General features: G+C 60.9%; 3 protein-coding genes across 4 annotated transcripts in view; all 3 read left to right on the forward strand.

The window, feature by feature from the left end:
• The window catches only part of TGFA (transforming growth factor alpha), a 23,333-nt gene extending 2,452 nt beyond the window's left edge, over positions 1–20,881 (forward strand). Inside the window, exons 3-7 of the mRNA XM_026081691.1 lie at positions 6,724–6,837; positions 15,470–15,587; positions 16,194–16,343; positions 17,888–17,997; positions 18,109–20,881. Of these exons, the coding sequence (XP_025937476.1) occupies positions 6,724–6,837; positions 15,470–15,587; positions 16,194–16,343; positions 17,888–17,997; positions 18,109–18,116 (500 nt within the window). The 3' untranslated portion in view covers positions 18,117–20,881. The remainder of the gene's footprint in view (positions 1–6,723; positions 6,838–15,469; positions 15,588–16,193; positions 16,344–17,887; positions 17,998–18,108) is intronic.
• A 2,866-nt stretch (positions 20,882–23,747) lies between these two features.
• Positions 23,748–24,743, forward strand: FAM136A (family with sequence similarity 136 member A). The gene is made up of 3 exons (XM_026081827.1): positions 23,748–23,854; positions 24,291–24,431; positions 24,506–24,743. Exons 1-3 carry the CDS (start codon positions 23,768–23,770, stop codon positions 24,692–24,694), a joined length of 417 nt encoding a protein of 138 aa, XP_025937612.1. The 5' UTR covers positions 23,748–23,767; the 3' UTR covers positions 24,695–24,743.
• A 957-nt stretch (positions 24,744–25,700) lies between these two features.
• On the forward strand, positions 25,701–27,305 carry SNRPG (small nuclear ribonucleoprotein polypeptide G). 2 transcript variants are annotated; one of them, XM_026081813.1, is made up of 4 exons: positions 25,701–25,803; positions 26,033–26,055; positions 26,566–26,690; positions 27,067–27,305. In XM_026081813.1, exons 1-4 carry the CDS (start codon positions 25,772–25,774, stop codon positions 27,115–27,117), a joined length of 231 nt encoding a protein of 76 aa, XP_025937598.1. In that variant the 5' UTR covers positions 25,701–25,771; the 3' UTR covers positions 27,118–27,305. The 2 variants fall into 2 exon arrangements, with proteins under 2 accessions (XP_025937598.1, XP_025937599.1); XM_026081814.1 differs by lacking the exon at positions 26,033–26,055 and having other exon boundaries at positions 25,714–25,803.
• The last annotated feature ends 9 nt before the right edge of the window (positions 27,306–27,314 follow it).

Genomic DNA, 27,314 nt, shown 5'->3' on the forward strand with positions numbered 1-27,314 from the left:
GCGGGTGTTTGGGGTGCGGGGTGTTGGACTCGGCCTGTCGCGGCGCTGAGGCTTTTCGGAGCTTCGGCGGCTCGGTGTGGGCTGGGGGAAGTCTCGAGGTACCTGCTAGCGCTGTTTTGCATGAGCTGTCTCTAGAATAAAAAGTAGCGCCCGAGTTCCTCCCTCGGTCTGAACTTAGGCGGAACGTCTTGAAATCGCGGGGCGGTTTCAGGTGATGTGAACCAGGACCGTTTCGCGGTGGCTGGCGACCTCCTGAGTCTCGTCCCGTTCGGGGACCCGAGAGGTCCCCGTATCCGGCTGCGGGTGGGGACAGCTTCGGGTGGCGGCTTCCCGCACGGCCGCGGCGCCGTGCTGCGGCCCGGGGGCCTCCGAGCTCCGGCTGCAAGTGGCGCTCGCCCCGCCGGACCCCGGGAGCCGGGCGCTCTGCAGGAGGGCACCGGCGCGCCGGCGGTGGAGCACCGGCGGAGCTCTGCCTGCTTCCTTGCTCAACAGCGCTGGTGGCGTTCAATGAAACACACAACCTGAAACGGCAGCGCTAAAGCGGTTGTAAATGTTTTTGTTTTTAAGCATAGCGCTTTCTGCGGGAGACTCTAATGCGTAATGACTGCACAAGATCCCTCCAGTTATACATTGTCTTGCACTCTATTAATTTTATGAATCAGTCGTCTCTTGCTTCTTAAATCCTACGGACATTTGGCTTCAGTCCCTTTTGTAGTCATTTGCTTAACCACTCCTTGCTTGTGGGAATGCTCTTTCGCGGTGACTTGCTAAGTAGGGCTGATGGTAGAATCAGCCCTTTAGTCTCTTAATTTCTTTTGGGATAGACTTAATTAGCGAGAGGATATTGCCTGATTTGCAATTAAAAGGACAGGATGTTAATATGCTGTTTTACCCGGGAGATGGGTGAGGTACTGAGGAACTGGAATCGCGCTGTTTGTCGCTGAACAGAAAGACCTCAAACCAGTACCTGAGGTTGGATCCAGCTCAAATCGTGCGGAAGGTGGGTTTGGATCCGAATGTGTTACTCAGCCTTGAGAACTGGGGAAAAGGGAGCCAGACTCAGAGGCTTTGATACCTGCCGCAGCTCAGGTGTGCGGCTGCAGGTGGTTGGTGCTGGCAGCACTGCAAAGTCTTTTGGAAGGGGCGTTTAGCCCAGATGCAGATGGGCCAGGGCAGGGAGAGGAGAGGTCGAGCCTGGGCTTCTTACAAGCACTAGTACTTTGGTAATAGTATTGACAGCAAATCAGCCTTTGCCTGGCAGTTTGTACGGGGCCGGCGTTATTTGATGCAGGACTAGCTTAAAGAGCAGTGTTTCCTGGACCTTATTTTGCTTTTGTTGCTGTTCCTAAGAAGAAGGATTGTAAGTTTTCTGATTGTTTTGCCCAGAAGCCCTACCTGGCGAGGGAAGGGCTGTGTGTGTGCACAGATGTGCGCACTTGGCCCTGAGGACTTGGGACTGGTTACTGCTTTCCTCTTAAGCCTTGGTGACTCTGTGGTCAAGCCTGGGTCAGGGGGAATGCAATGCAAACCTAACAGTGGCTTAAATGAGTGAGGCTTTTTAGAGCACTTGGGTTCAGGAAAGTAACTTGTCTTGGCCCCGTTCCACCCTTTGCCTCCTGTGCTGCCTATTTATGTTCTCTGTGGCCATGCTGCTATCCACAGCTGCACCAAAATGTATCCTCGCTGCTTCCCTGGCACTTTGTTCCCTCTGAGGCATCCCTTTGCAGTCCTGCTCTCCCTCCAAGATGCCCATCACCTGATACAGGAATGCTCTATCCTTCTCAACAACTGTCTTGTCCGCGCTGTCAACACTGGTGACACCAGACCGCTTCTGTTCTCTGCCGGTGGTGCCTTGCTCCTGCTGTGGCTTTTGACCTTGTGTATTCACGGCTGCAGGTGTTTTTGTGGCTGTGGGGTGTGGAGCGGGTGTGCAGCTGAGCTGGACACAGCCTCTGCTCTGTGGTCACTCAGCCCTCCTCTGCCGGGAGCCTTCCTGGGCCTGGGCGCTTGCTAGGCGTGTGGGCAGCGCATCCCCTCGACACCCTGCCCCAGGGAGGGCTCGTGGTCCCCAGTCTCGGGGTGCTGAGCCGTGTGCTTTCAGCTCTGGAAGTCCCCGGTCCGACCCCTGGCAGAGGAACCCATTGCAGCCGTTGCTTGAGGCTCTTGGTCTCCTTGGCCTCCCTTCCCAGTTCAGCACCCAGCTCTCCCCTGGGTATATATGAGGGACTGTCTGGCTTCTGTCGGCCTCGGGCCCAGGTTTTGTTTAAGTCTATGCGATGTTCCAGACACCGCATCCTGAGAAGAGCACTTTTATAAACCTTATCTAAACAATAGATTGGAGTATTGGCTTAAAATAACAAGAGAAGCTGGAACCTCCTCCCACTCACCCTTCTTCTGTTCTATATATATGCACCTGGTGGCTGAAAAGGGCTAATCTGCAGAGCCAAAGGGAAAATATGAGCAAAGCTGATTAGGAGGGAAAACTTCAGGCAGGAAACAAACCCCAGCGATAACTGGGAGCTCCTCAAGAAGAGCGTTGTTAGTCATCGGAGAAGCCAGGTTGTCCCTTCGTCATGGCTCATCCTGGTGCAGATGCAGGATCTGCAGGCGGCGCTTGGAGGTGGCACGAACTGATACGGCAGGAGTACAACGGCTGGCGAGCGACGGGACCACAGGCTGTGAACTGGGAAACCTGTCTGGGAAGCCGGGCAGGCTGTGGAGGGGAGAAATCCCAGGCTGGCAGCAGCGAGGGAGCCAGGAGGCTAAGAGACGCTGGGAGCGAGAGCAGTTCCCGCAGTAATGGTGCCCTTTGCTGTTATCATGATACAGCTATTAATGGTGGAGGAGAAGCAGAGGTTTGCAGCAGATGCTTCCCCAGCATATTTGAGACAAAGCAGAGTTGTAAAGTGCATATTTGTCTGCTTGCAAGTCGGGAGGGTCTTGAGCACTGGATATCTCACACCAGGAGCCTGGGTTTAGGAGGTCTCAGGCTTGGCTATGTTTGTTTTTAGGAGATCTTTCCAAAGCAGAGGGTTCCCGGAAGGTAACGGTGGGGGCTTTTACAAGCGAGTAGGTAACGGATAGGTTGGCTAATATGGATGGAAGCGTGGTTTAATATAAATTTAAAAAGCTGGTACAGGATTTGGTTTGGTTTTGGAAGGGACAAACTGAGAGTGGGGCTGAGAAGGGACTGCCAAAATAAAGCAAGGGCTGCTACTAGAATTACCCCCGAGCAGCCTTAGCCTGCAGTATTGTCTGACAAACGTAGCCTTGTTTTTGTGGGGGGGAATCTCAAGTTAGAATGGTATAAATAACTGTGCAAATGCTCTGTGCTTTTGTAAGGCACTTGACTCTACTGGAAATGTCAGGGATACCCAGTATCCCAGTGCGTATTGAACAAAATACAGGGAGTCTCAACACTAGCTGTCCGGAAGAAATCACTAGGGGGGAGAAGAGTGTTTCTTGTGCGGGTGCAGCCCTAAGCCAGCGTCATAAATGTAAAATCATTGCCAACTGAAAAGCTAGAGGTGACGCAGAGGTAGGTGGAGTAGTAACTAAGGACGAGGTGATCTCATGGAGTGAGCTAGCTTGCTTTCTTAGCTGGCCTCGTTCAAACAAATGGCTTTAACGCAACTGAGCGGCACGTTATACCTGTCAGCAGAAGGAACATCAGCCGTTGCTACAGATGCGAGAGCACATCTGGGAAGAAGTGGCGTCCGAGCCCTCTTCGTCCCCATCGCAACAGCCAGGAGCTGAGTGTGGGTTTCTGGGCAGGAGCTGGCAGCCTTGGCTGGATAAACGAGGAAGTGGGAGGCGATGGTCCGGCTGCCCTAGGACCGAGGGCTGAGCCCTTTCCCAAGCTAACGCACGCAGTTCCTTTGCCTTGTGTGTAAACGTGGGTATTGGCCAAATCGGGAGAGCGGATCAGAAAGGGTGCAGCGCTGGGGAAAGCATCTTCCGCTGTGTGGACTACCGGCTTGCTACAGGATGGGGTTGAGTTGGCATCGCTGCCAGCTCCCGGGGGTAGCCCAGGTTAGCATAACAAAAAGACAGCCGAGAGGAGGCAGTTTAGTCTCCAAGTAACTTTCCCTAGGGAGAAAATGCAGGGAGCAGGCAGGCTCCGTAGTGCGATGGGGAGAAGCCAAAAATCAGGAGAGTTCCCATGATTTTCACTTGGTGCGATTAACCGTACAAACAAACCTGCCGGGCTGTTGTGCATTCTCGCTTGCTTGTTGCCTTCAGTTCAAGGCTGTCTGCAAGATTTCATTAAACCAATACAAGTAATTGGGTCAAACACGTCCCTGCAGGCAGAATTGGAGTGTGCAGGAGGGAGGCTGCGGTGCGGGATCTGCTGGCCCCATCTGGCTTCACGCCCCGGGACTGATCTGCCCGGTTAAATTCTCTTGGTTGCAAGGATTTCCTCTCGCCTCCCCCCACAAGAACGGTGGTTTTATTCTCGGTTATTCGTACGCTGGGGCTCGTGCTCTGGTGGGTGACGTTTGGGAGAATGACTGCTGTATGTACCGATGATGTGCAAGTATGATGCTGTCTTACTGCTCTTCCCTCGGGAAGTATCTGTCAGAGCTGGGCGCGTTATTTCTCCTCTCTGAAGCTACTCTTGTAGCTCAAGCAGCAGAGACCGAGACCCAGACGTAAGCCAGAAGTCGTGACTTCAGTTCCTGGACGACGGCCCAGGCTTGCTCCCTGTTCCTGAAGTAAAACTTGCCTTCGTCCAGGGGAATCTGCAGTGTACGAAAGGAACCTGCCCGTTTAAGCACTTGGAAAATGCCCCCACTAGTGCTGGCCGGGTGTTTCTGCGTGCGCTTTTGAGACCAGCTCCCTCTGCGCGTGCTGGGAGCGTGGCGAGGGCGGCAGCGCGGGGCCCGTGGCAGCGGCTCCCGTGCAGCCCGCGTGTACCCTCCCGCTTCGCCTGCGGCATTGCTGCAGGTGTCCGGCGTCCTGGGTTTCGGCTGACAAACCTGGCTGTTTCGGCAGCTGCCGAACGTGGCCTGGCCGAACCGCTGCTGCCAGCGACGCCAGGGAGGCTGAGCTCGGGCAGCGAGCACGAAGCTGCAGCTTGTGGGTGTCCAGAGAAGAGCAGTGGCGTTCGCAGGAGACTTTTGCCCACTTAATTCAAGAGACGGAGCGCACAGCAGGTGCCTTTGCTGGCAGCTAGGTTGTTCGATGTTCTCTCCTTTGGTTCACGTTTGCCTGTTGCGTGTGTGGCACTTCCTCTTGCCCAGGTGTCTGCTAGTGAGATGGTGTTCTTCATGGTCTGACAAACTCCCTCAAAAAATCCTCTTTTAACATAACCTCTGTTCTTTAAGCCCAGCCTCTTCACGCGACTGGAGGGCTGATCTGCGCTTTGGGTAACTGTGGGACATGGGGACAGCAGGGGTAGTGCCTCTGCAGGCTGCTGAGGAGGAGGGAGGAGGTGCTGCGGGACGTGCCGCTGCGGCACATTTGCGATGCTGGTAACTCACCCAAATCCAAGTGGGGTCTGGACACTTGAGTTTGCAAATAAGCATGTGCTGGGTTAAAGTAGTCAGTGTAGAAATCTCGAGTGTCAGAATCTGGGTCCAGTCGTGATGTGTCAGTGGTCAGGAAGAGCTGGTTGTGGGCTGCAGAGTTTCCTCTGTCTGACGCACGAGGGATTATTTATTTATTTATTATAAGCAGCACAAAGACTATTTATTTGTCAGAGACCAGATACTGGTGTAGGGCAGAGCTCTGGTGAGCTTTGGCCGGGAAACATCTGTGCTGGTGTAATGGAAAGGGGATAACCTCCCCCGCCAGCTCTGCAAGGAAAGAGCTGCCGTCGGTGCAGCGTTGGAAGGTGCCTCCGCATCAAAGGCTTCCATATGTGCGTGCAATTCCTCAACAGCCTGTAAAGCTGTGCAGGAAAAGCCATGTGCTTGAGTAAGGTGAGGTGACTGTGGGTTTAACACGGCCAGGCTCCCGGGGCAGCTGCTTGCTTTGTTCTGTTTGCGTTTGTCGGTGAGATTTGGGATGGGAGCTGTGGAGAGGAAGAGCGTGTCCTTGGGCTAACGCGGTTCGGTGCAGAGAGGGCTACAGGGCAGAGGCAGTGCTTAAGCACGGCTTGTTGGCCGTGCAGCCTGAAGGTGCTTCGCTTTGAAGGATGGTGGCTTTTGGGTAAGCGAGCTCGTGGCACGCAGTGTTATGCACAGACACAGGAGGCGAGGCAGGGATGGTAGAAAGCTGAGTTGGGATGAATTGGGATTTGTGGGATCTGTGACTGTTATGCAGCTGAGCTGACTATTAATTGCAAAGAGCACGAAGGTGATACTCTAAACTTAGCTGTGTGACAGCACAGCTAACTAGATATCCATCTCCCACTTAGCTCGGGGTGTTGCCTTGCAAGGGCTTTTTAAGGTTTCCAGCACTTTCTGAAGATGAACATTGCCAGGAACCTTGAAAACACTATTTTAGGGTCTTGTTTATTCTGCCCCATCAATGGGTGGAAGCCCTTTTTTGTCGTATTTATGCAGACCCCAGACATGCACTCCATTCTGTTATTCTAAAGCACACCAACTTGGATATTTTAAGTGCAAATTGGAGATTGTTTTTAGTCTCCATACCAGTTTTAAAATGCCCTATTAAACATCATAGGTTTTCCTTTTAAAAACCTGTGACTCTCGTATCTCTCAAGTTTGTCTAAAAACTGAAGAGCATTCAATTTAGGTCCTTCCCTGGTTTGTTCAGGTCAACTGCCTGTTGGTCCATATTGTTCCTCTAACTTGTCTCTCTCAAAATTTTCCCTAGGTGTCTTCGTAGCTGTGTGCCATGCCCTGGAGAACACAACATCAGCCTTGAGCGGTGAGTTTGCCGTCTGAACTTTCTAGTAGTCGGCCCAACATGCAAGTCTCTTCTGCCCTCCGGGCTGAGCCGCTCGAGCTGCCCCCCTGCTCGAACACTGATTCCAAGCAGATCTCATGTTTCTTCTCGGGTTTCTCGCTCTCCACCGGCTCAAAAGCATTTCTGCAGCCCTGCCCGAGCGCTCGCGGCACCCGCAGCTCAGCACCGTTAGTTTTACGTAATGTTTCCCTGAGGTCTCTCCAAGCCTGCCCTCCTGGCTCTGGCTTTGGGCATCCCCTCTGGGTTTTCATCATGGGATTCAAGGAGCAGACGCCCTCCTTGGCACGCGGCCCAGCGCACACCAGCTGCGGGGCTTGCGTTTTCCGCGCTGTGCTTGCAGCTGCGTGGAGGTGGCAGGAGGGCGGGGGTGGAGGGCAGGGCTCTCAGCTGCACCGTGCACGGAGCCGGGCGTTTGGCGAGCAGCTTTGCTGGCGAGACGCTGAAGTGTGAGGAGCAGTTGTTGGCCGCCTTGCTGCGTGCAGTGCTCACCTTTCACCTTGGCACGTAAGCGGACTTGCCTATAACTCGTTAGTCTTGGTGGCATGAGGAAGCTGAGCTGTTGGAAGAGCCACAAAAGAAAACTGGCAATAGTTTATCTGCCGCTTATCCAGCCCGCGGAGAGCTTAACTCGGAGCAGCCTGCTCCCAGCCGCTCGGGCCGCCTGGCAAGGAGCCCTTGGAAGTGGAGGGCACGTGGGCAAAGCCCTCGCTAGGTTGGTGTTGGGGAATTCCTGGCTCTCGCCGTGGGCACGCGATGCTGCCGCCGGCGGGGGCTCCCTCGTTAGGCGATTGGGCAAGAGCTGGCGTGATGCTGGGGGAGGCTGCAGTGGGAAGCTAATTACCGGGGCTTCGCAGTGCCCTGCTGGTTACTGCGGCTGCTGTGTCGATGGCTTGTGCAGGAACGGGCAGGAAGCTGTGTCTTTCCGTGGGTGGGATGGGGCTGCATAAGCGTCTGCCGGCGGCCTCCTCCCCATGGAGACCCTGTCTGGCTCACAAATTTGGCAGGGCAGCTGGGTTGGCCCGTTCTAAACCCCGGGGTGGAAAGTGCTTGGGACTGGCCCCTTCCCTCCCGAAAGCCGTTGGTCCGAACCAGCGCGGGAGGAGGTGGGGAGGGGTGCGCAGGAGCAGGGCTGCTCAGCACGGATGCCTCGGGTTTGCTAAATCTGAGTATTTGGGGAGCGTAGCCTGGGGAGTTGCATTAAGGTTTCCTCTTCCTCCTCCTCCTGAGCCCTGCTTGGCTTGTGACTCTCGCAGGGTGCCTTTGGGGCTGTTGTTCCCATTTAGGACTAGTCCAGCTTCCCTGAGGAGCTCTCGGGAGCCGTGAGGCCCCTGGGGATAAATGATGGCCCGGAGATCAAAGTGCGGATCGGATTTGTAAGAGGTTCTCGCTGTGCTCGGATGTGCCTGGTACTAACCGAGCCCCAGCCTTTTCCGTCAACGCCGAGTGGCAGGGGAAGGTGTTTCACAGCTATTGCAGTCGTTCAGGGTTTACACAATAATTACAGCCTTGCTAGGAGAGAATAGCGCCTTCTTTCACCCAGGATGGCCGGAGTCCAGCGCTGTTCAAGTGTCAGGCGTTGTAGGTAGGCTCAGGGCAGAAGTGCTCTGAACACATCCCGGAGCAGGCTGGAGACTTTGTTTCGCTCGGTGACGAGCTTCAAAAATGCCTGTAGGACCCAGGTCCCTGGGGATGCGCCCTCCCCGTGCGCAGTCCAGGGCAGCCGGAGGGGACGGGGCGAGTGTGGCGGCGGCAGCGTGGGGCAGCGGCGGCAAGCGCTGGGGAGCGCCCGCGAGAGACCGCGGCTGTCACGGGTGCCGGAGGCTGCTGGCACAGGGGTGACCCCGGCTCGGGAGCCGGTTCCTGGGACGTTTGCCAGCGCGGTGCCAGGAGAAACACCTCCCACGTCAGCCGGGCTGCGTTTCCACCAGTTCAGAAACGGCCACCGGCCTGTGACCAAATGTTTTCCTGAGCTGGCCTGGAGCAAAGTTCGGCTGGGGGGAAGGTGGGGAGCAGAGCCTGCTTTCGCAGCCGTTTCTTTTTCCCAAGCGTCGTTTAATCTCCTCGCTGGTCACGCGCCTGGGGCCTCCCGGGGCAGCGGTACCTCCCGCCCGCGGTGACGGGCTCTCTGCGCTGGGGCGTCCCTCGGGGTGCCAGCCGTGTCGAGCAGCGGCTGGGTGGTAAGGACGAGCTGAAAACACCGCCAACGCCAAGGCCTGGGGAAGGCAGCGTCGGGGGGGGGGGGACGCGGGGTGTTCAACAGCTCTGAATGAAGGCGCAGGATGGAGCCCCTGGGCTGGGCGCGAGCCGTCTGCTCGGAGCTCGGCACCTGCTGGACGGCTGCTCCTGCCCTCGGGGACCGGGGGGCCCTGCCAGCAGCGCAGAGCCCTCCGGGAGGCGAGCGCGGGGCGCCGCTCGCTGCCTCCGCGGCTCTAATAGGGCAGGCAGGGCAGCGCAAAAGCCCTGCTCGTTCACCTAAAATTACCCGGGATGGGTCCCAGGCCCTGCGCTGGTGGAGCATGCAATGCCGCGGCCGGGGGCACGGCCCTGGGTGCAGGAGCAAAGCCGATCGCCGGCTGTTTGTTTGTTTTTCCTGGTGCGGAAAATGAGAAAACCGCCTGTGGCAGGTTGTGCAAGAGCAGCAGCCCTGCGCCTCCGTCGGCGTTTGCTGCTAGTGCGCCGGTCCGCGAAGGAGCCGGGCCAGCGCCACCCTGCCCAGCACCAGTGGCAGCCGAGCTGGGGACATTGCAGCCTGCGAGGGGGCCGGGCCGGCGCCCGCGGCCTCGGAGGTTCTCGCGGGTCCGGTGTGGCGCAGAGCGAGCGCAGCGGCGTTGGCGGGAGCCGCTGTGCAAGAGGCGCTCCACGTGCCGCCAGCGCTGCCCAGGCTTCGGGATGCTCGCGGGGATGCCCCGGACACCTTGTGTGCGGGAGACTGAATCCGAGGGAGGGACGCTTGGCATGCGGGACAGCCCTTGTCGAGGATGTGGTATGGGTTAGCGCCGCAGGCGGCTGTGCAGCGCTGGGAGCCTGCTCTGGGGGTGCTGATACCCCGGCTCGGAGGGCAGGAGAAGACGCTGCCCTTGGGGAGGGAAGGAAACCTCGCGGCGAGAGCGAGCGCTTCCTCTCGGCCCGAGGTCGCGCTGTTAGAGGTAGGATATTGCTCATTAAATGTGCCGCGGCTCCGGCGGGGCAGCTGCTAGCGCCTGATGCCGTTCGCGGAGCAGCTGAGCCTCTTACGCCCGATAAACTGCTTCATTCATAAAACGAGTACAAGGGGCGGTGGTGGCTGCGGGTCCTCGGCTTCCCCCAGGCCGGCCGCCCCTCCGGCCCCTTCTCGCAGCCCTGGGCTGCCGCTTCCGAGGGGGCAGGTGGGGAGGAGCCGTGTCCCAGGGCGCTGCTGGCCCGCGCCGGCTCTGTCCAGGGCTGGAGAAGCCGAGCGAGTCGCAGGGGCGCCGCGGGGGGCTTGCGTCCGCGGGGGACGCGCCGGCCTTGGGCAGCGGCACATGAGCTGGCCGGATGTCTTGGGCTTTTTTTAATGGTTTGCTGGGCTTCAAAGTGAAGCAGCTTTGGAAGGTTTGTGAGTGGCCGATTCATACATCCCTGCTCGCTTAGCCAGCGCCAGGTTAAAAGGCATCTGCCTCTCTTGGAAGCCTGTTTGTAAACACGGCTCCTGGCAGGGATATAAAACCTCCTTTCTGGGCTGGAAAGATTGATGCTTCGGCCGCATTAACCGGTGCATGTTAAAGGCAACTGTGTTCTCGGAGCGAGGGGGAGCGCTTCCCGCGAGCCCGTGGAGCCTGGCAGCAGAGCCGCGCTTTGGGACGGGCGTGCGTGAAGCGCGGATCAAATCCCACTAAGCAAATAGCGGGGCTTGAGGAAGCGGCACCAGGGCGGCCGTCCCGCTCTGCACCCCCTCGCGCCTCGGCTGCTCTTTGGAGCCGGACCTTCTCTCCGCGACGGCCACCGGGGCCGCGAGACGCCCAGGCGCTGCAAACTGCTCCCGCGCCGCCTCGTCCTGGCCCAGCACCGCTGCCCTCCAGGCTGCCTTCTCCCCGCGTCCGAGGCTCGGGGGGGCTTTGCAGACCGAAACGGCTTAAGCTGCCCATCCGCCCCCTGCGAGACGGGGGAACGGAGGAGACGGCTTGCCCGAGGTCGGGCTGGTTTGCAGAGGGCGCAGGCAGCCTGCGGCACGCCGGGATCACCCCGTTGGGGCGCCGCAGCGTTGCAAAGCGGCTCGTTTCCCCGTGCGCCCCGCGGGAGCTCGGTGGCCTGGGCTCTCGTGGCCGGTACAAGGCCACGGAGGGGTGGAAGCCACGCAGAGGCCTGGAAGCGGCGGGCAGGAAAACGGCACTTTGTCGGGCGGCTCGCAGCTTGATAATGGCTTGCCACGGAAAACACTCGGAGGAAGGAGGCTCCCGTTCCCCGCTGCAGGCGTCGCTGGCGGGGGAGTGGCGAGTTTCCGTGGGTTTCCCCGGCTTAAAACAGCCCGTTTGTTCGAAGGGACCTTGGCTGCGGCGGGAGCTGGCAGGGAGGATAGTAGGGTTTTCATGGGGAGAGCGGGGGGAGCGCTGGAAAGCTCTTTGGGACGCGGCGATTCGGGGGTGGCAGGATGCCCAGGAGGAAGCTGGGAACGTGAGAAAAGGCTGGAAAGACGGATTGGGGAGGTGCTGGTGGGAGCCGGCGTGTGTGACAGCTCAGCTCCCGGCTGCCCGGAGCAGGCTCGAGCCCCGCCGGCGCGGAGCCGGGGCCGGCTCGGTCCTGGCAGCCCGCCGTGCCTCGTGCACAAGGGAGCGGAGCCGGGGAGAGGAGAGAGGCCGGAGCAGGAGGAGGAACGAGGGCGGACAAGGCGAGGGGACTCTGCCTTGGCGTATCGCCGCAACGGGAGCTGCGTAAAGCCCTGGTGCGAGCGAAGCAGCAGCTTGGCCCTGGAGCAGAGCCGCGACTTCCTCGGGAGGCAAAGCCTCTGCAGGGCTCGGGCGCTCTCGTGACGTGCATGGATTTGATTAGGAGACCAGGAAAGGTGCTGGGTCCTCCTTAGCTCTGCGCCAAACAGCTGGCATTTAAGCCAAAGGGTTTGACGCCCAACCTCGACGGATGGCCCAGCGGGGAGAGCCCCCGCTGAAAGTCGCAGCGTGACGTAGCTCTGGCTTTCTGGGCACGCTCCGAAATTTCCCCCCTTTCGGTTTAAAAGGCGACATTGTCTGCTTTGTATCCCCCCGCCTCCGTCCGCTGCGGAGCAGAATGCGGCCTGAAAGGCAGCAACAAAGACCCGCTCAGCATCCGTGGCGGCGGCGGCGGCCACCACGAGAGCGGAAGGAACTGCGGGACGGCAAGGATGAAACAAAGGGGCTGGAAAGGGAGGCCGGGAAGCGGGCCAGGGCGGCGGCGGAGCTCGGCGGTGGGAGCCGGCCCTTCCCGGAGGGCCGCGCCGCGAGTCCCGCAATGTGGCCTGCAGCTGCTCTCCGCGGCGCTGCTTAATCCGAGCCAGGAGAGGGTTCGCTCATGTGCAGAGCCGGGACCGGCTCCTGGCCGAACCACAGGCCCCAGGTTGGTGCCGTGGCGGCAGCAGCGGCGTTGAGGTTGCTCTGGGGGCGATGGCGGTATTTCGTGTTTCACTAGGCATCTGGGCACGATGCTCTCCCTGGGGAGAGGTGAGCAATGGGGCGCTGTGAGAGAGGGGCAAGCAAAACGCCCCGTGTCTTGCCCAGCGGCTCCGCATACGTGCTAGGGAGATGTCCTGGGCTTTGGTGATAGCTGCTGGCGGTAGGGTTGGTTCTCCCTGTAGGAGGTCACCCTGTGGATGAACGTAGCTCTAGCCCGGTTCGCAGCCTGGTTGTCCTCGTGTGCTGTGCATCGATCGACTCGTGGCTACGGGCTGGCTGGAGCAGCGGCAGCACGGCCGAAGGCTTAAAATAGTTCCTTGGCTTTGTGCAGTGCAGAGCAGTCTCGGAGCGCTTGTGGCTTTTTGGCAGCAGCTGAATTGCTACTGATCTGGAAGCTGGTTGGGAAAGCAACTGCAGATGATGACATGAGTCCTACGGTCAATGCGTGCCAGTGGGTCTTCACCGACGCCAAGCCCCAGCAGGACAGGAGAGGTGGCAGGGGCATTAGGTGCCAAGCTCCCGTTCTGCTGGTGGTCTGCGGACCGCTGTCTCCTAGTCCGAAGAAGGACTGTGAAAAGCCCACCCAGGCTGAAGTTGAAATCGGGTTTTGTCTTCTGTCCAAAGCCCTGGTGGGCTGTCACCATGGCTCTCCTGTACGATGCTGCACATCAGAGTTGACGGCATTGCGGCAGGGGGTGGTGGTTTGCCAGTGAAGGGCTCCTCTGGTTTCCGAAGGGCTGCGAAGCACTAATCCAGTCCATCCCTGTCCCAGGCTGGGCTCAGCTACATCACAACCGTTCCCAACAGGTGACAGTCTCCCTGGTCCGGAAAAGCTTTTGATGATGGAGGTTTTGGCCATGGCTGTGGCTGCAGCCCCGCTAAGTTGAGCAGTGTCCATGCGCGTTGGATGGCTGCGGGTGGATGTTGGCGAGCAGTGGAGGAGGCAGCGGTCTGCAGCTCCCTCTTACCAAGATGTCTGCAGCCTGCCTGGCACTGAGGGGCTCTGTCAGGGGTGGCCCGGAGGTTGGGGTGGTCCCCAGAAGGGCTCGCGGGGTTGTCAGAGTTGCCTGGGGTGCGCTGGGAAAGGCGTCACTGGGATGCGGGACGAGGCCGGTGAATGGTGCTGGTTCTGTGGTGGGCTTGGCCGAAAACATCGCCTCTTCCTCCATCCCAGCAGGATGCCAGTGGTTGGGGCCACTGAGCTGCGAAGACCTGGAAAGAGCTTCCTGCTCTGCTCTCGGGATCCTTCTATGAAGCCAATGGTGTTTAGGGCTTGTCTCTGTGGATTAAAAGCCCAAACTGGCTATTTTTGCGGGGGGAAGAGGGCATCTTAGTGAGACAGTAATGAACTGGGAGGGAATCGGTGCTCGTGAAATGGGAACGGGCCACGAGGACAGAGGCGTTTTCACTTCACCGGCAAGGTGGCTTGCTGAGGTAGAACTTCCACCTTGCAGGAGAAATGCTGCAGGAAGGCTGGAGAGCTTTGGCCGCTCTGCGTGTGCTTTATCGCGGGATGCTTGTGGCACACGAATTGCCCTGACCCAAAGAAAGATGGTGGTTTTTCTCAGTGAAGGCCGAATCTCGGCTCCTCGTTCTCTGAGGATTGTGTAACGAGCTCTGGTTATGAGATGGTCCTGGCTGATGTCTCCAGACCTCGCTCAGATGTTTTTCTGGCTGTTCTTCCTACCGTCACGGCTGTGAGAAGGACCATGTTTGACTGCTCCAGCTGGAAACCCGATGGGGATCCCAGCAGCAGGGCTGGTCGCTGCCACCAGATCGTCCTGCCAGTCTTTTTCTCTTTCAGCATCTGGACTGTTTGAACCAAGCCCCGTCTCGCTACGATACCGCTCACAAACAGGCATTTGCAAGATCTTTCCTTGCTTTGCCTTGCCCGAGACCCGGAAGCATTAGAAAGACGTGGATTTAATTACCCCAGCCTGTCATAAATTCATGGAAACAGGAACTTGAGGTGGCTTTGAAACGACAGGGATCGGATGTGCTTTATATGAGGGCTAATCCGAAAGCAGGATATTTGTTTTCCATATCTGCTGGGGAGGATAATTTAAAACAGCGCGGGCCGTAATGCAAAACAGTGTCACGGCAAGGGGAGCCGGTGCTCGCTGCGTAGGCTCTCGCGTCCCCCTGCTTCCCGAGCGCCTGCGTTTGGAGCTGCTCGGGACGTTTGCCCCTGCCAGTGAGGCCACCAGGGCAGGCTCCACGCACGCCAGATGTTATTTAACTCTCTCCTCCCCCAGGAAGGGTTTTAAGCTTTAAGCTCTTCAGCAAATTCTTCTAGTGCTGGGAAGGCTTATTCTGCGAGCAGGTTCCCATATGCCCTGCGCTAGCTCCGTTAAGTGTTAGCAGCTGCTTGCTTCGGGCTTGCTGCGCGGCTTGGGAAGGGGACGCCGGACCTGGGCGAGCCGATAGTCCCCCTTCACCGTTGCCCGTTTCCTCCGCCTCCCGTCGCTCCCTCGCTTTGTCTGCAGGTTGTGGGCCGGATCCCACCTTGACGCTGGTGGATGCACCGCCGCCGGCTCCGGGCGCGTTCCCTGCTCGCGTGGGTGCGAGCAGGCTGGCGGGGGGGTGGGATTGCGGAGAGCTCCTGCAGCCTGGTCCCAAGGCACCACCGGAGCCCCGCTGTGCTCTGGCCGCCCGAGCTGTGGCACCTGGGGCTGCCCAGGGCTAGTGCAGAGCCCTGAAGGCCCCGAAGCGGGTGCGTCGGTGGCCGGGGAAGGGCCGTGCGTGCCTCTAAACGCCGTTAGGCGAGCTGCTGGCAGGGACAAGATGTGCTTCCTGATGAACTCTTTTGCTCCCTTTGTTCAGGGCGATGAATTCAAATTCAGTGCTCTCTTAGGCACCTAAAACTAAATCCAGCAGTAAAACACACATGCAGACCTTCATTAGACCAAGTCCGGGTCACTGCCAGCCCAGAGCGGACGTGGCACATGAACGGGGTCGGAAATGCATCCTCCTCCTTTTTCTCTCCGCTCCAGGTCCCCCAGTGGCCGCGGCAGTGCGATCCCATTTTAACGACTGTCCTGACTCTCACAGCCAGTTCTGCTTCCACGGGACCTGCAGGTTTCTGATTCAAGAGGAGAAGCCAGCATGCATGTAAGTGCGTCTTGTCTGCCCTGTCCAGGGCAGAGCAACCGGCCGCGAGAGCTGCGGCGACCCGCTTGTGAGCCCAAGCGAGTCCCTTCCATCTCTCTCTTGCCACAGTTCGGCTCGAGATTGAGAATAAGAGTGGGACGGAGCGACTGAAGAGTGGGCACAGTGCTTTGCTTGCGCCAGGCGCCCTGGCGATGCGGGGACCGGGGTGTTGGCTGAAGGAGCGGGGCCGAGCACTCGAGGGGAAGGCAGCGTTCACCAGGGCTGCGGCCGCTCCGCCCGTCCGGGAGCGGGGGCAGCTGATGCCTCCCGGGGATGATGGCCATCCAGGCAAGAGGGTGACAAAACAAAGCATTTTTCAATGCTTATACCTTATTTCACAGACTACTATTGAGCAAAAGCCATGCTAACTTCAGCCTGGGCTTTGCCTGAAAAAAGCACGCAGGATTAATATCTGGAGGGGCCTTTTCAGGGTTGTTTGTGTCTCCTCTGGACTATCCAGCAGGAATTTCCAAAAAAAGAGGAATTGAATCCCGCTCCTGTTGGCCTCTGAGCTTGCACACCTGCCAGGCAGCTCTGGGTTAATTCTCTTCTCCCCTCTCCTTGCAGATGCCACTTTGGGTACGTCGGGACGCGCTGCGAACACGCGGATCTCCTCGCCGTGGTCGCTGCCAATCAGAAGAAGCAGACAATAACTGCCTTGGTGGTGGTGTCGGTGGTGGCCTCGGTTGTGCTCATTGTGGTGTGTGTGTTAATACAGTAAGTACATGCGGCAGGCGGTCAGGTCGCAGCTTGCTGAGCAGGTCCCTGAAATCAAAGCCTTGTTCCCCCAGGAGGGGTTGGGCGCTGGCTTTTGCAGGGCTGAAACATCCGCGTAGACCTCGCCGCGCTGTCCAAGACCTGCCCTCCCATGTGCAATTGTCAACGGTGGGATCTCCTTTAGGAGATGCCTCTGGCCTTTGCCGAGTCCTTATTTGGGGTTGCAAAGAGATGGGTGGGGTGTGATCTCATTCAAACATCAGTCCGGAGCCCCTAATGATTCGTTATCTAGTAAGATAAGCAATTACGTTTCAAGGGAAACTTTTTTCTTGAGGAAAAGCCTGCTCACCTTGAAGGCTATCTTAATTGGGTGAAATCCAAAGCTAACTTGAGGGGCCGGTTCCTAACTGCTTCCCAAAACGTGGGCTAAACTCAGAAATGTCCATGAAGCTGGGCCCATTTCCAGCTAGGCGGCAGGAAAGACAGTCCCAAATTTGGTGCAATCTGCCTGCTGCGGCTCCAGTTAAAGCTAGAGGTGGCCGTAAATCGGGTTCTGCTCAGAGTCTGGCATGTGCACGGGGAGTACGAAGTCCTGCTTGGTCCCCCGGCAGGCTCTGCTGCAGGCCTGAGCCCTCAAATTCGGCAAAGGTTGAACAGGGAGATGATTGTCTCGGGTCTGGTCTTGCTCCTGTGTTAATGGTTTGCCTTTAATGTGGGTGACATGAGCGATGAAGTGCTCTGCTATCGTTACCTTGCTAGTGGAGTTGGTTGTCTCTGGGAAAAGCGAGTCTTGCCCGCGCTGGTGTTACACGGCCAAAAGCTTCCAGCCACTGCTGCGAAGCTTCAAGCAACTGTCCTGCGCGTTGTGCCGGATAACTGGAATGGCACGGAACAGCTCGTCCCCTTTGATGCAACCGACCTCGGTGATAACTTTGAAGGATGGGACAATAATACTCGTGTTGCAATGCGCGTGTTTTTTAATAAGCTAAAATTAATGTCTCCGCTGTGTAACTCAGAGGAACGGGTAGCGTTGTGGTGGCTGGTTTCCCGAACGGAGAGGTTCACAGTGGGAAGCGCGTTGCTTCATCGTTCCCCTGCATGTTGGAACGCCTCTGAAGTGCTTTGTAATGAGATCAAAGAAGCAGACCGGTCGGTATGGCTGCCGTGGCTCCGGCTGCGGCGGTCGCCCTTCTCCAGAGCAGCGTATCCTGGCGGTGCAGACGGAGCCTGCCACCACAAACCCATCCGTGCAACGAGGCCGCTGGCCACGCATTGCCCCCAGCGCCCCGCGGGCCGCCGCGATGTCCGCCCTGCATTTCCGTCCGGCACGTGTCCGGTGTGCACTGGCCTCGGTGGGGCTCAGGCTCTGTTGCTCGCGGTGCCACCCCTGCCAGGACGGTCCTTCCACGCAGCTGAGTTGGGGCACGACCCCAGATGCTCTCTTGGAGTCAGCAGAGTTAGCGTGGGGTGGCCAAGGGCAGGATTTGGCCCGAGTACATTGGTCTTGACTCTTTACCACATCCCCCGCCCTGCTTGTGTTTCAGTTGCTGTCGGGTAAGAAAACACTGTGAGTGGTGCCGAGCCGTGGTGTGCCGACACGAGAAGCCCGGCGGGCTCCTGAAAGGCGGCGCGTCCTGCTGCCACTCGGAGACAGGTAGGAGGAGCGGGGCTGCCGCTCGCGCCCCCGGACGGCGGGCGCTCTGTGTCCCCCGGGCCGGCAGCCCCCCGCCGGCGTAACCCTGCGTCTCCTGTGCTTCTTCCACAGTGGTCTGAAGGGGAGCTGGGTCCGTTGGCTGCTGCGGATGGACTGGCTACAGCGTGACAGAGGAGGCCCATGCCGTTCCGGAGACGAACACAACTTCTTTCCTTTCTTTTCCTTTATTTTTTCCCCTGTGGGAGCTGATGAGCAAACGCTCTGGAGGGGAGGGGGGCAGGAGGTGCGCGCTGGCCCCCTGGACCTCGTGTGCACCCCACGCCGCTTGCTGCGCTGGCCAAACCCTGCCGAATTGAGGCCGCGCTCTGTTTGGGCCCGTGGAGCCAAGGCGTGATCGAAGGGCCTCATCCCCGTGACAGCGAGGGGAACTTAGACTGTTTTACAGGCGTTGGGTGCCTGGGACGTGTGGCACGTGGGTCAGCGTCACGTCTACGCGGCTGCGACGATAGCGGGTTGGGGAAGGGGCTTGGACACCGGAGGGGAGTGAGCGTACGGACCATTCGGGTTGGATTTCTCTCGTGTTTTACTAGGAGTGTGTCTGTCCGTCCCGCGTTGCGACGCTCCAGGGAGGCCGGCGCTTTGCTTCCCGTGTCTGCTGCAGGGTTGGACGCCCGGGGAGGAAGAGTCACGTTTTCCCAGGGCCGTCCCGCTGGCCTGGCCGCGATGCCCTTGGCCGTTTTGGGTGGCTGGACACGTCTTCTCTCCGCCGGTGCTCTGCTCCCTTTTACGGGGACCAGCTGGAAGGGAGGAAGTGCCACCGGCTCGGGCTGGAGACGCCTTTGAGCTTCGCTTGCTTCTGTGTCTGAAGCCTAAAGGCAGAAAGCTTTGCAAGGTGCTGGGGCTGGAAGCGACTGGGGGTTTTAATTTCTTCGAGTTTCGAGAGGTGCAAAACAGGACCCAGAGGTGATGACAGCAGCAAAATAGTTGCAATGGGGGTGTTGGAAAGCCGTGCGTCTGCCGCTTGATCCAGGGCTTGCAGAAACGCTTGCCTGGCCCGCCGTCTCCACGGGCGAATAGGCGCCTCCAAGCCAAGGGGACTCTTCCTGACGGCGCCTCCGGCGTGGAAGCGGGATCGCCCCGATGGGCGCTAGCGTGAGACCAGAGCCGGTCCCGTGGGCGTCAGCGGATTCCTCTCCGCCTCTGGCCGGGAGCTGCCTGGCTCGCGGCCCTGCCCGCCGCCCCGGTGCGCGATGCAGCCTGATAACCAACGTGACAATCCAGCTTCCGCCCGCGCTCCGGGCCGGGTCCGTGTGGCCGTAGGAGCAGGAACCGCGGCCGAGCACGGCACTGGGCCCCTCGGTGCAGAGAGCTGCGAGCGCCCGCTGGGGGGGGGGGAAGGGAGCCCAAGACCCGGGTGCCGGGGGGAGATGGCCCTGTTCTTGCTGTTTGGCTGAGGAAAGACCTGCTTTATCGCTCCATCTCAACGCGGGCTAGTAGCAAGCCGGGGAGGTGGGGAAGGGGGAAGCTGACCTGGCGCGAGCGAGCCGGGCTCGCCCCGGGCTGCGGCTCCCGTTCTGCCCTCCGGCCGACCCAGCTCGGGGAGCTGGGCATTGCCTCCCTCGCTCGGTGCTGGGCAGCGTTCGGCTCCGACCTGGGGCTCCCCGGAGCGCTTGCACGGGGCCTTGGGTGCCCCTGCACCCCTTTTCACCAGGCCAAGTCCTGGGGCTCGCCGGCGGCAGGGGGTCCCCTCGCAGCATCCCCAATGCACTTTCCGTTTTGCCTTTTAAGTTGAGGATGGAAAAGGTCTGTGCAAAGTGGGCCCCGAAGGCCCCGGGCTGCTGGGCAGGGGGCCGCTCTCGCTCGGCCGCGACGGGGCCACGCTGGCTCGCGTTCACGAGCCCCTTTCCCCTTGGCCTCGGCGCAGCCCTGCAGCTAACGCGCTGGGAACGAGGGACCCATCGCCTGGCGCCGCAGGAGCTGGCCGGGAGCCGCGCTCAGCCCGGCACGGTCCAGCCCTGCTCCCAGCCGGCACCGGGGGGAAGCATCGGCGTTGGCCCCCTGCTTGTCCCGGGCCGGGTCAGCGTCGAAATCCCTGCTGCCGTTGCTTTTCCCCGCTGCCAACAGCGAGGAGTTGGGCTGCCCGGGCGCTGGCTGCGGTCTTGCCTCGCCTCTCCCCACCTCCCCGCGCACCTGCCTGGCCTTCCAGGACCTCGTGAGAAACGGCAGCGCGGCGGCCGCGACGCCCCGGCGGTGAGGCAGGATGGAGGAACGTGGGGCGGCGCGGGGCCCTCGTACGGCGTCCCCGGCTGCCCCCGGACTGGCTTCCCCCGGCGGCTAGGGCTCCTCCGCCGCGGCTGCCCCCGGCCGAGCCGCTTCGCCTCGTGCCCCTTGCGGTGCTGGAGCGTTTCCCAAGAAGCGTAACTTGGGTTTCTCCTCCGCTGCTCGGATTCCTTTTTTTTAACCAACAAAGCAAGGCGCGAAGCCGCGTGCGGCAGCCGGTGGCTGGTTTTGCTGCGACTCGGCCTCGCTGAGGAAGGGCCGAGGGATCCTCCGTCTGAGCACCGTGCAACGGGAGCGAAACTCAGGACGCTGCATGGACCAGACTAACTTTGGGGACAGATGCGATCTTTTATTAATAATAAAATGAACCTTTAATCCTAGGAAACCTCCTCAGGCCGGTGCTCTAACCTCCAGTTGAGTTGTTAATCCTTTTCATAGTCTTTATCATAACCAACCTGAAGCTTTTTTTTTTTTTTTTTTAGTCATGGTTACTCTAATGTCTTCTGTATATGTTGCACTGAAAGTTAATATTTAATGTTTTAATTTATTTTGTGTGGTTAAATTAATTTTGATTTCTATAATATGTTATTGTGATTGGCTGTTCTTTTCCCCTAATACCTGAATTATAGTTATTTAAGTGATATAAAGGACACTTTTTCAGAATGCTGGGTGTTGGTGTTTGGCTTTCGGGGGCAGGAAGGGCGGCCACGGCCAGCGTGGGCTCGCCGGAGCCAGGGCGATGAGGTGCCGCGAGCCCCCTGCCATGGGACCGGCTTGCCGCAAAGGAGCGGGGCCACAGCGAGCGGCTCCCTTGTCCCCCCCCCCCCCCATTTAACCACGTGCGATCGCAGAGAGCAGCTGGAGGTTTAACGCCTATAAGAAAGCAGCGCCGGCTCCTGTCGCTGCTGCAGCCCCGCGCGGGGCCCTTCGCCTGCTGGCATTGCCCCGGCTCGCCGCTCACTGCCCTGCTGCTCACCCGCGGGCACAGCTGGATTCCCGCAGCAACGGCGGTGCTTTGCAGGCACAAGCTGGGTTTTGTGCCCCTGCCAGCGCTTGCAGGGCAGAAATAACTCGTGCAAAGTTTCCAGCCCCATTTCCATGCCCCCCCAGTGCTGCGGCTACTCCCATCTCTGCCCTGCAAACCCAGCCAGCAGCGCCCCGCGTAGCGAGACCAAGATGTGCCACGGACCATCCCGGCTATAAAGATAACGCGTGAGCCGCGAGCAATGCTGCTTTGGCTAAGAGTAGTGGGCAGCGGGAGCATGAACGGGACGCCGGGGGCACAGCGGGGAGCAGCAGGAGTGCAGATCAGCAGAAAGCGAACAAACAGCTCGAGCCGGGGGGGGCCCGCGGGCTTCGGCGCTTCCCACGGCGCGGGGATGCAGGGCTGCCGCGGCTTGGCTCAGCGCTGGCGGCTGCAGTCTTTCGAGGGGCCCCGGGGCAGCGGCCAGCTGCGGTCTGCGGCCTCCTGGCTCTGCGGGGCTCCGTCCTGCCGCCCCGCGCCGCGGCCCGGCTGCGCTTGCTCCGACACTGCCTTGTCCTGCTGCGGGGGGGGCGGGTTGGGGTTTTTTTCTCCTTAAAAAGAGCAAACTGTTCTGAAGGGATGAGTAAAAATAGACGAGACAATTCCTAGGGGTCAGCGCGTTGTCTGGGGCGGCCTGGAAATAGCGGCGGCGTGGGGGCCCGGGGCGGCAGCGGCGGCGCAGCCGGAGCCGGCGGCTCCCGTGGCCGTCCCCGCGCCGGCAGGCGTTTCGCCCCGTCATGCATTCCCTGCGTGTTTGCCCGCTGCCGTCACTGCGGCGGCGGCAGCGGTGGGCTGGCCGGTTCCCCACGCCGCCTGCCGTCGGCCACTTGCCCGCCGGCGCCGTGCGGGGTCTAACCGGAGGTGGGACGCTGCTGGCAGCGCCGCGGGCATGGCCGCTCCCTGCCCTGACATGGCCCCCGGGCTCCCGGCTCTGCGGCCAGCGGAGTGGCACGGCTGTCACGGCGTGGGCCTGGTGGCATGAGCAGTGTAGGGGGGCACTGCGGCGTGGGCATCGCTGCCTGCGCACCGTGGTGCACACGGGCACTGCGTCACGTGCATCGCACCGCAGCACAGGCATCGCACCGCAGCACGGGCATCGCATCACGGCGTGGGCATTGCATCGTGGCATGGGCATTGCAGTGCAGCACGGGCACTACATCGCAGCACAGGCATTGCATCGCAGTGCAGGTATCGCACTGTGGCACAGGCATTGCATCACGGGCATGGCATCGCGGCGTGGGCACTGCATTGCGGGCATCGCATCCTTCACAGGCATTGCATCTTGGTGCGGGCATTGCATCACAGCACAGCGGAGCTCAGCTTGCCCTGCAAAGCGCAGTGGTCCAAGGCGTGCGAAGGCACGTGACTGCAAGGGGCAGCGTGTGCCCGTTCACATAATCTCCTCCCCGCCAGCACCGGTGAAGCACCGAAAGCCCCGGGAGCAAAGGGCAGCGCTGGGGTTGGCACGGGCCCAGCGTGTCCCCACATGCCACTCCGTTCCCGGGAGCAGCTGCCCGCGGCGGCTCCTCCTTGGGCAGCGTTTTAGCGCAGCGGCGCCGCTGCAGCCCCCCCGGCAGGCGGCTCCGAGGCTGCTCAGCCCCCTGCCAGCCCCGCCGTGTTTTTAAGTGAAAGCAATAAAAATAAGTGCATGGGCGCGCGTGAGCCCACACGTCAGCCAGCCGGGAGCGACCGCGGCGTCCGTCCCGCTGCGGGTTTGCTGCTATTTGCAGGTGTTTGGGTGGTTTTCTGCGTCCCGCGGGAGCAGCGGGCCGGGCTGCGGCGCGACGGAGGCGGCGGTTGGCACGTGCTGCCGCTCGCGCTGTGGGGGCTCCGCGCGGGCCGGGGCCGGGGAGCAACATCGGGTCCGATGCGTCTGCTTGTCCGTTTTACAGCAAGCGACGATTCGCCCAGCAGCAGCTGTAAGCCGGGGCCTGGGAAGGGCCCCCGGGGCGGTGTCGGAGTGTGAGATCCCGGCTGAGCCAGGTGCAGGGCAAGGTCCCGGAGGATCCCGGATGCAAGATCCCAGTGGATCCGGGATACAACATCCCGGCCATCAGGTGTGCGAGATCCCGGTGGATCTGGGATGCAAGATCCCGGCTGAGCCAGGGCACGAGCTCCAGGCTAAAGCGGGGTGCAAGATCCCGGCCAAGCTGGGGTGCAACATCCTGGCTGTCAGGTGCAAGATTGCAGCAGATCCAGGGAGCGTGATCCCGGTGGATCTGCAGCACAGGATCCCAGTGGATCCGGAGTGCGTGATCCCGGCGGATGGGGGCAGCGTGACCCCGGCCGCAGGCAGCGGGGACCGAGGGGCGGTGAGTTCCCACCTCCCCCCCGCTTTGCTCCCGCTGGCCCGGGCGCGGCGGGTGCGCGGCGCTGCACAGCCCGGCGGGRCGGGCGCCGGGGCCGGGCGGGGCGGGGCGGGGCGGGGGCGGCGCCGACCCGGGAAGCGGATGGGCCGCGCCGGGCATGGCGGAGGCGGCGCAGGGCCGGGTGCAGGCGGCCGTGGAGAGCATGGTGCAGGGGCTGGAGCGGGACAGCATCCGCGGCATGCAGGTACGGGCGGCCGCCGCCGCACAGCACCCTCCGGGCAGGATCTGTGCCCGCCTGCCCAGCGCCACGGGAGCCCCGCGCGGCCCCTGCGCAAGCTCCGTGCAGCCCTGTGCAAGCCTTGTGCGTGCACACCCTGTGCACGCTCTCTGCACCCCTGCGCAAGCACCGTGCAAGCCCTGGCACATCCTGTGCAGCCCCTGCGCAAGCACCGTGCAAGCCCTGTGCCCGTCCTGTGCAGCCCCCGTGCAAGCACCGTGCAAGCCCTGTGCCCGCCCCGCACAAGCTCCGCGTGCCCCCCCTGCACGCCCCACGCCCCGCTGCGCAGGCAGGAGGGCAGCGCTTGGCGGAGGGCCACGGGCCCTGCCGGCCCCTTGCACGCTCGTCGCGCGGGTGTCGCGGCGCAGGGCGCTGACGGCCCCCGCGGGCCCCGTGTCCGCAGGGCGCCATGTTCCGGTGCAGCGCGCAGTGCTGCGAGAGCAGCGCGGCCTCCATGCAGCAGGTGCAGCAGTGCATCGAGCGGTGCCACGCGCCCCTGGCGCAGGCGCAGGCCATCGTCACCGGCGAGCTGGAGCGCTTCCAGGTGAGGGCCGGGGGGCGGCGGCGGGGCGGCGGGGGCGCGGGGTCACGGGCGGCTCACGGCCCTGTCCCCCGCAGGACCGCCTGAGCCGCTGCACGCTGCACTGCAACGACAAGGCGCGGGACTCGCTGGAGGCGGGTGGCCCCGAGGCGCGGGTGCGGGCGCAGCTCGACGCCTGCGTGGCCGCCTGCGGCGACGAGCACCTGCGCCTCCTCCCCGCCATGGCCCGGAAGATGAAGGAGAGCCTGGCCGCCCTGCAGCAGTAGCGGGGGGCGCCGGGCCGCAGCCCCGCGTTTATTAAAGGAGAGGTGCAGAGCTGGGCCCCAGCGGCGCCGTGACGGCGGGAGCGGTGCGCGATGGGTGGCAGGGGCGCCGCGGGGGCAGGGTTTGGGTGCTGGGGGGGAGCCGCGGCCCCGCAGGCTGCTGGCACGAGTGCCCCCGTCCTTCCAGCGTGGGTGCCTGCAGAAGGGCTGGCGGTCACTGGCTCTGCATGCACGGGGTGACCCCTGCATGTGTGCAAGGTGCAGGTGGGATCCCTGCGCGTGTGCAAGGTGCGGGGTGACCCCGGTGTGAGTGTGGGCAAGGTGTGGGGCCGATCCCTGCACATGTGCATGGAGTGGTACAACCCCTGCGCGTGCGCGAGGTGCGGGGCCGTCCCTGCGGGTGAATGTGCGAGGTGTGGGGCATCCCCTGCTCGTGTGCAAGGTGCAGGGGGATCCCTGGGCGTGTGCAAGGCATAGGGCGACCCCTGCACGTGTGCACGGTGTGGGGCAACCCCTGTGCATGCACAAGGCGCGGGGGGGGGATCCCTGGGCGTGTGCAAGGCGCGGGCTGATCGCTGTGTGTGTGCAAGGTGTGCGGCGGTCCCTGCACGTGTGCTAGGCGCGGGCTGATCCCTGCTCGCGCTGCACGGAGCGGCGCGCGCGGCCGCGTGGGGAGCCCAGCGGCGCCGGCAGCACGTGGCGCCCTCCCCGGCCGTATTGACCCGAGTATCCGCGCACTAAGCGTCCCCAAGCCGGTGCCGCCGTCGCCTCCGGGATCGGCCGGCTGCAGGAGCCCGCTGGGAGTCTGCTGCTTCTCCCCTTCCGCGGGCGTGCCCACTCGGGTCCTCCTGCGGCGCTTCGCGCCACAGCCTTTGCGCCTCTGTTCGGGGGAATGCGGTAACCCCGCGCGAAGGGGGGGGTCGCCTTCCGGGGAGGGGCGAGGGGCGGCGGGGCGGGGCGAGGGGGAGGCGCGGCCGCCATTGGCTGACGCGCGGCGGCGCGCGCCGAGCGGCGGCGCGGTGACGTCGGACGGCGGCGCGAGCGGCAGAGCGGACGGCGGCGCGGCGCTGAGGAGACGCCATGAGCAAGGCGCACCCGCCCGAGCTGAAGAAGTGGGTACCGGCCGCGGGGGCGCGGGGAGGCGGAGGGGGGAGAGTGCGAGTGGGGGGCGGGGCGTGGGAGTTGGGGGGTGATGTGCAGAGCGGGGGGGGGACGGCGGGGGCGACCGTTATTCTCCAACCGCCACTATCCCGGCATGCGTTGCGCGCGGGGGGGGGTGTCATGGCGGCGGGCGGGGGGCTGCGGCCGCCCCGCTGAGCTGCGCCCGCCGTGTCGTTGCAGGTTCATGGACAAGAAGCTGTCACGTGAGTCCCGGGCGCCGCGAGCCGCCGCCGCCGCCCTAGCGTGTCGGTGCGCGGGGTAACGGTGCTGTGCTGCGGCGCGGCTGTGCCGGCGGGCGGCGCTGCGCCCCCGCGGGCCCGGCCCTTCTCCTGGGGGGGCGGGGGGGGTCCGCTCTGCCTAGGTCAGTGCTCCCGTACTGCAGCGGCACTGCCTCTCCTCTCCCGGGCTCCAAAATACATTAATTAGGCCAAATTTTGCTTCTCACTATTAGCTGATTTCATTTGTGCTCCCAAATCGATACTTCCTAAGACAGTGTTTTCTTGCACTGGTTTTCACCCCTCTCTTACGCTCCCTTTGTTACATAGGCAGCGTTAAGTTAAGATGTGACGCTCTTCATGCTTGTGATGATTGAAAAACAACCCCCAAACCTTTATTATGACAGTACGCTCTTTCAAAGCTACTGTTCTGATCAAAACCACATCAAATGCCACAGTCAGTGGTCCTGTTCTTCACGTTTACTGAATTTCTTCTAGTGAAGTTAAACGGTGGCCGACATGTCCAGGGGATATTGCGAGGGTTTGATCCCTTCATGAATCTAGTCATAGATGAGTGTGTGGAGATGGCGCCAGGAGGACAGCAGAACAACATAGGGATGGTGGTGAGTACTAGTTTGGATCGTCTGGGCTGAAGGAAGTAAAGGGTACCGTGTCTTTCAGCACCCTGCAGAGACAGCTAGTATGTATATTGGAAGGAGCTGAGTTCTAAGAAGTTGATGTATTTGCTGTAATGTAAATATAATGCAAACTTGCTGTAAAGTGATGTATTTGCACACAACAATCCATTATGTTTTAGAGTTAAAATTCATTGCAGTTCACCTTTGTAGGAGAATTTGTATTAATTTCATCTTTGGAGCAGCATGTACTGTGCAGTCTTCTAGGAAGACAAATCCAGACAGGGCAGGGGGAATCTGCAGTGTTACAGAGCTGTGTTTACTGATGTGCTTCATCATGGCTGCTGTGAACTTTTCTTTTTAGGTAATACGAGGAAACAGCATCATTATGTTAGAAGCCTTGGAACGAGTATAGAAACCAGTGAAACCCGCTTAGTTACAGTGTGTGTAACATGTGGGATGACCCCTGCGCGTGTGCAGCATGTTGGGCTGTGATGGGACCTAACTCTACTATTTTGTGTGCTCGCTTGAATCTTCTACAAAGTGTACATCACTTGTGTAAACTTATTTTTTGTTAAATAAATTTTGTAATGGTTTAAGTAACTTGACTGA

Source organism: Apteryx rowi, unplaced genomic scaffold (genome assembly GCF_003343035.1).
Source record: "Apteryx rowi isolate R43461 unplaced genomic scaffold, aptRow1 scaffold_56, whole genome shotgun sequence".
Taxonomy (NCBI): Eukaryota; Metazoa; Chordata; class Aves; order Apterygiformes; family Apterygidae; genus Apteryx; species Apteryx rowi.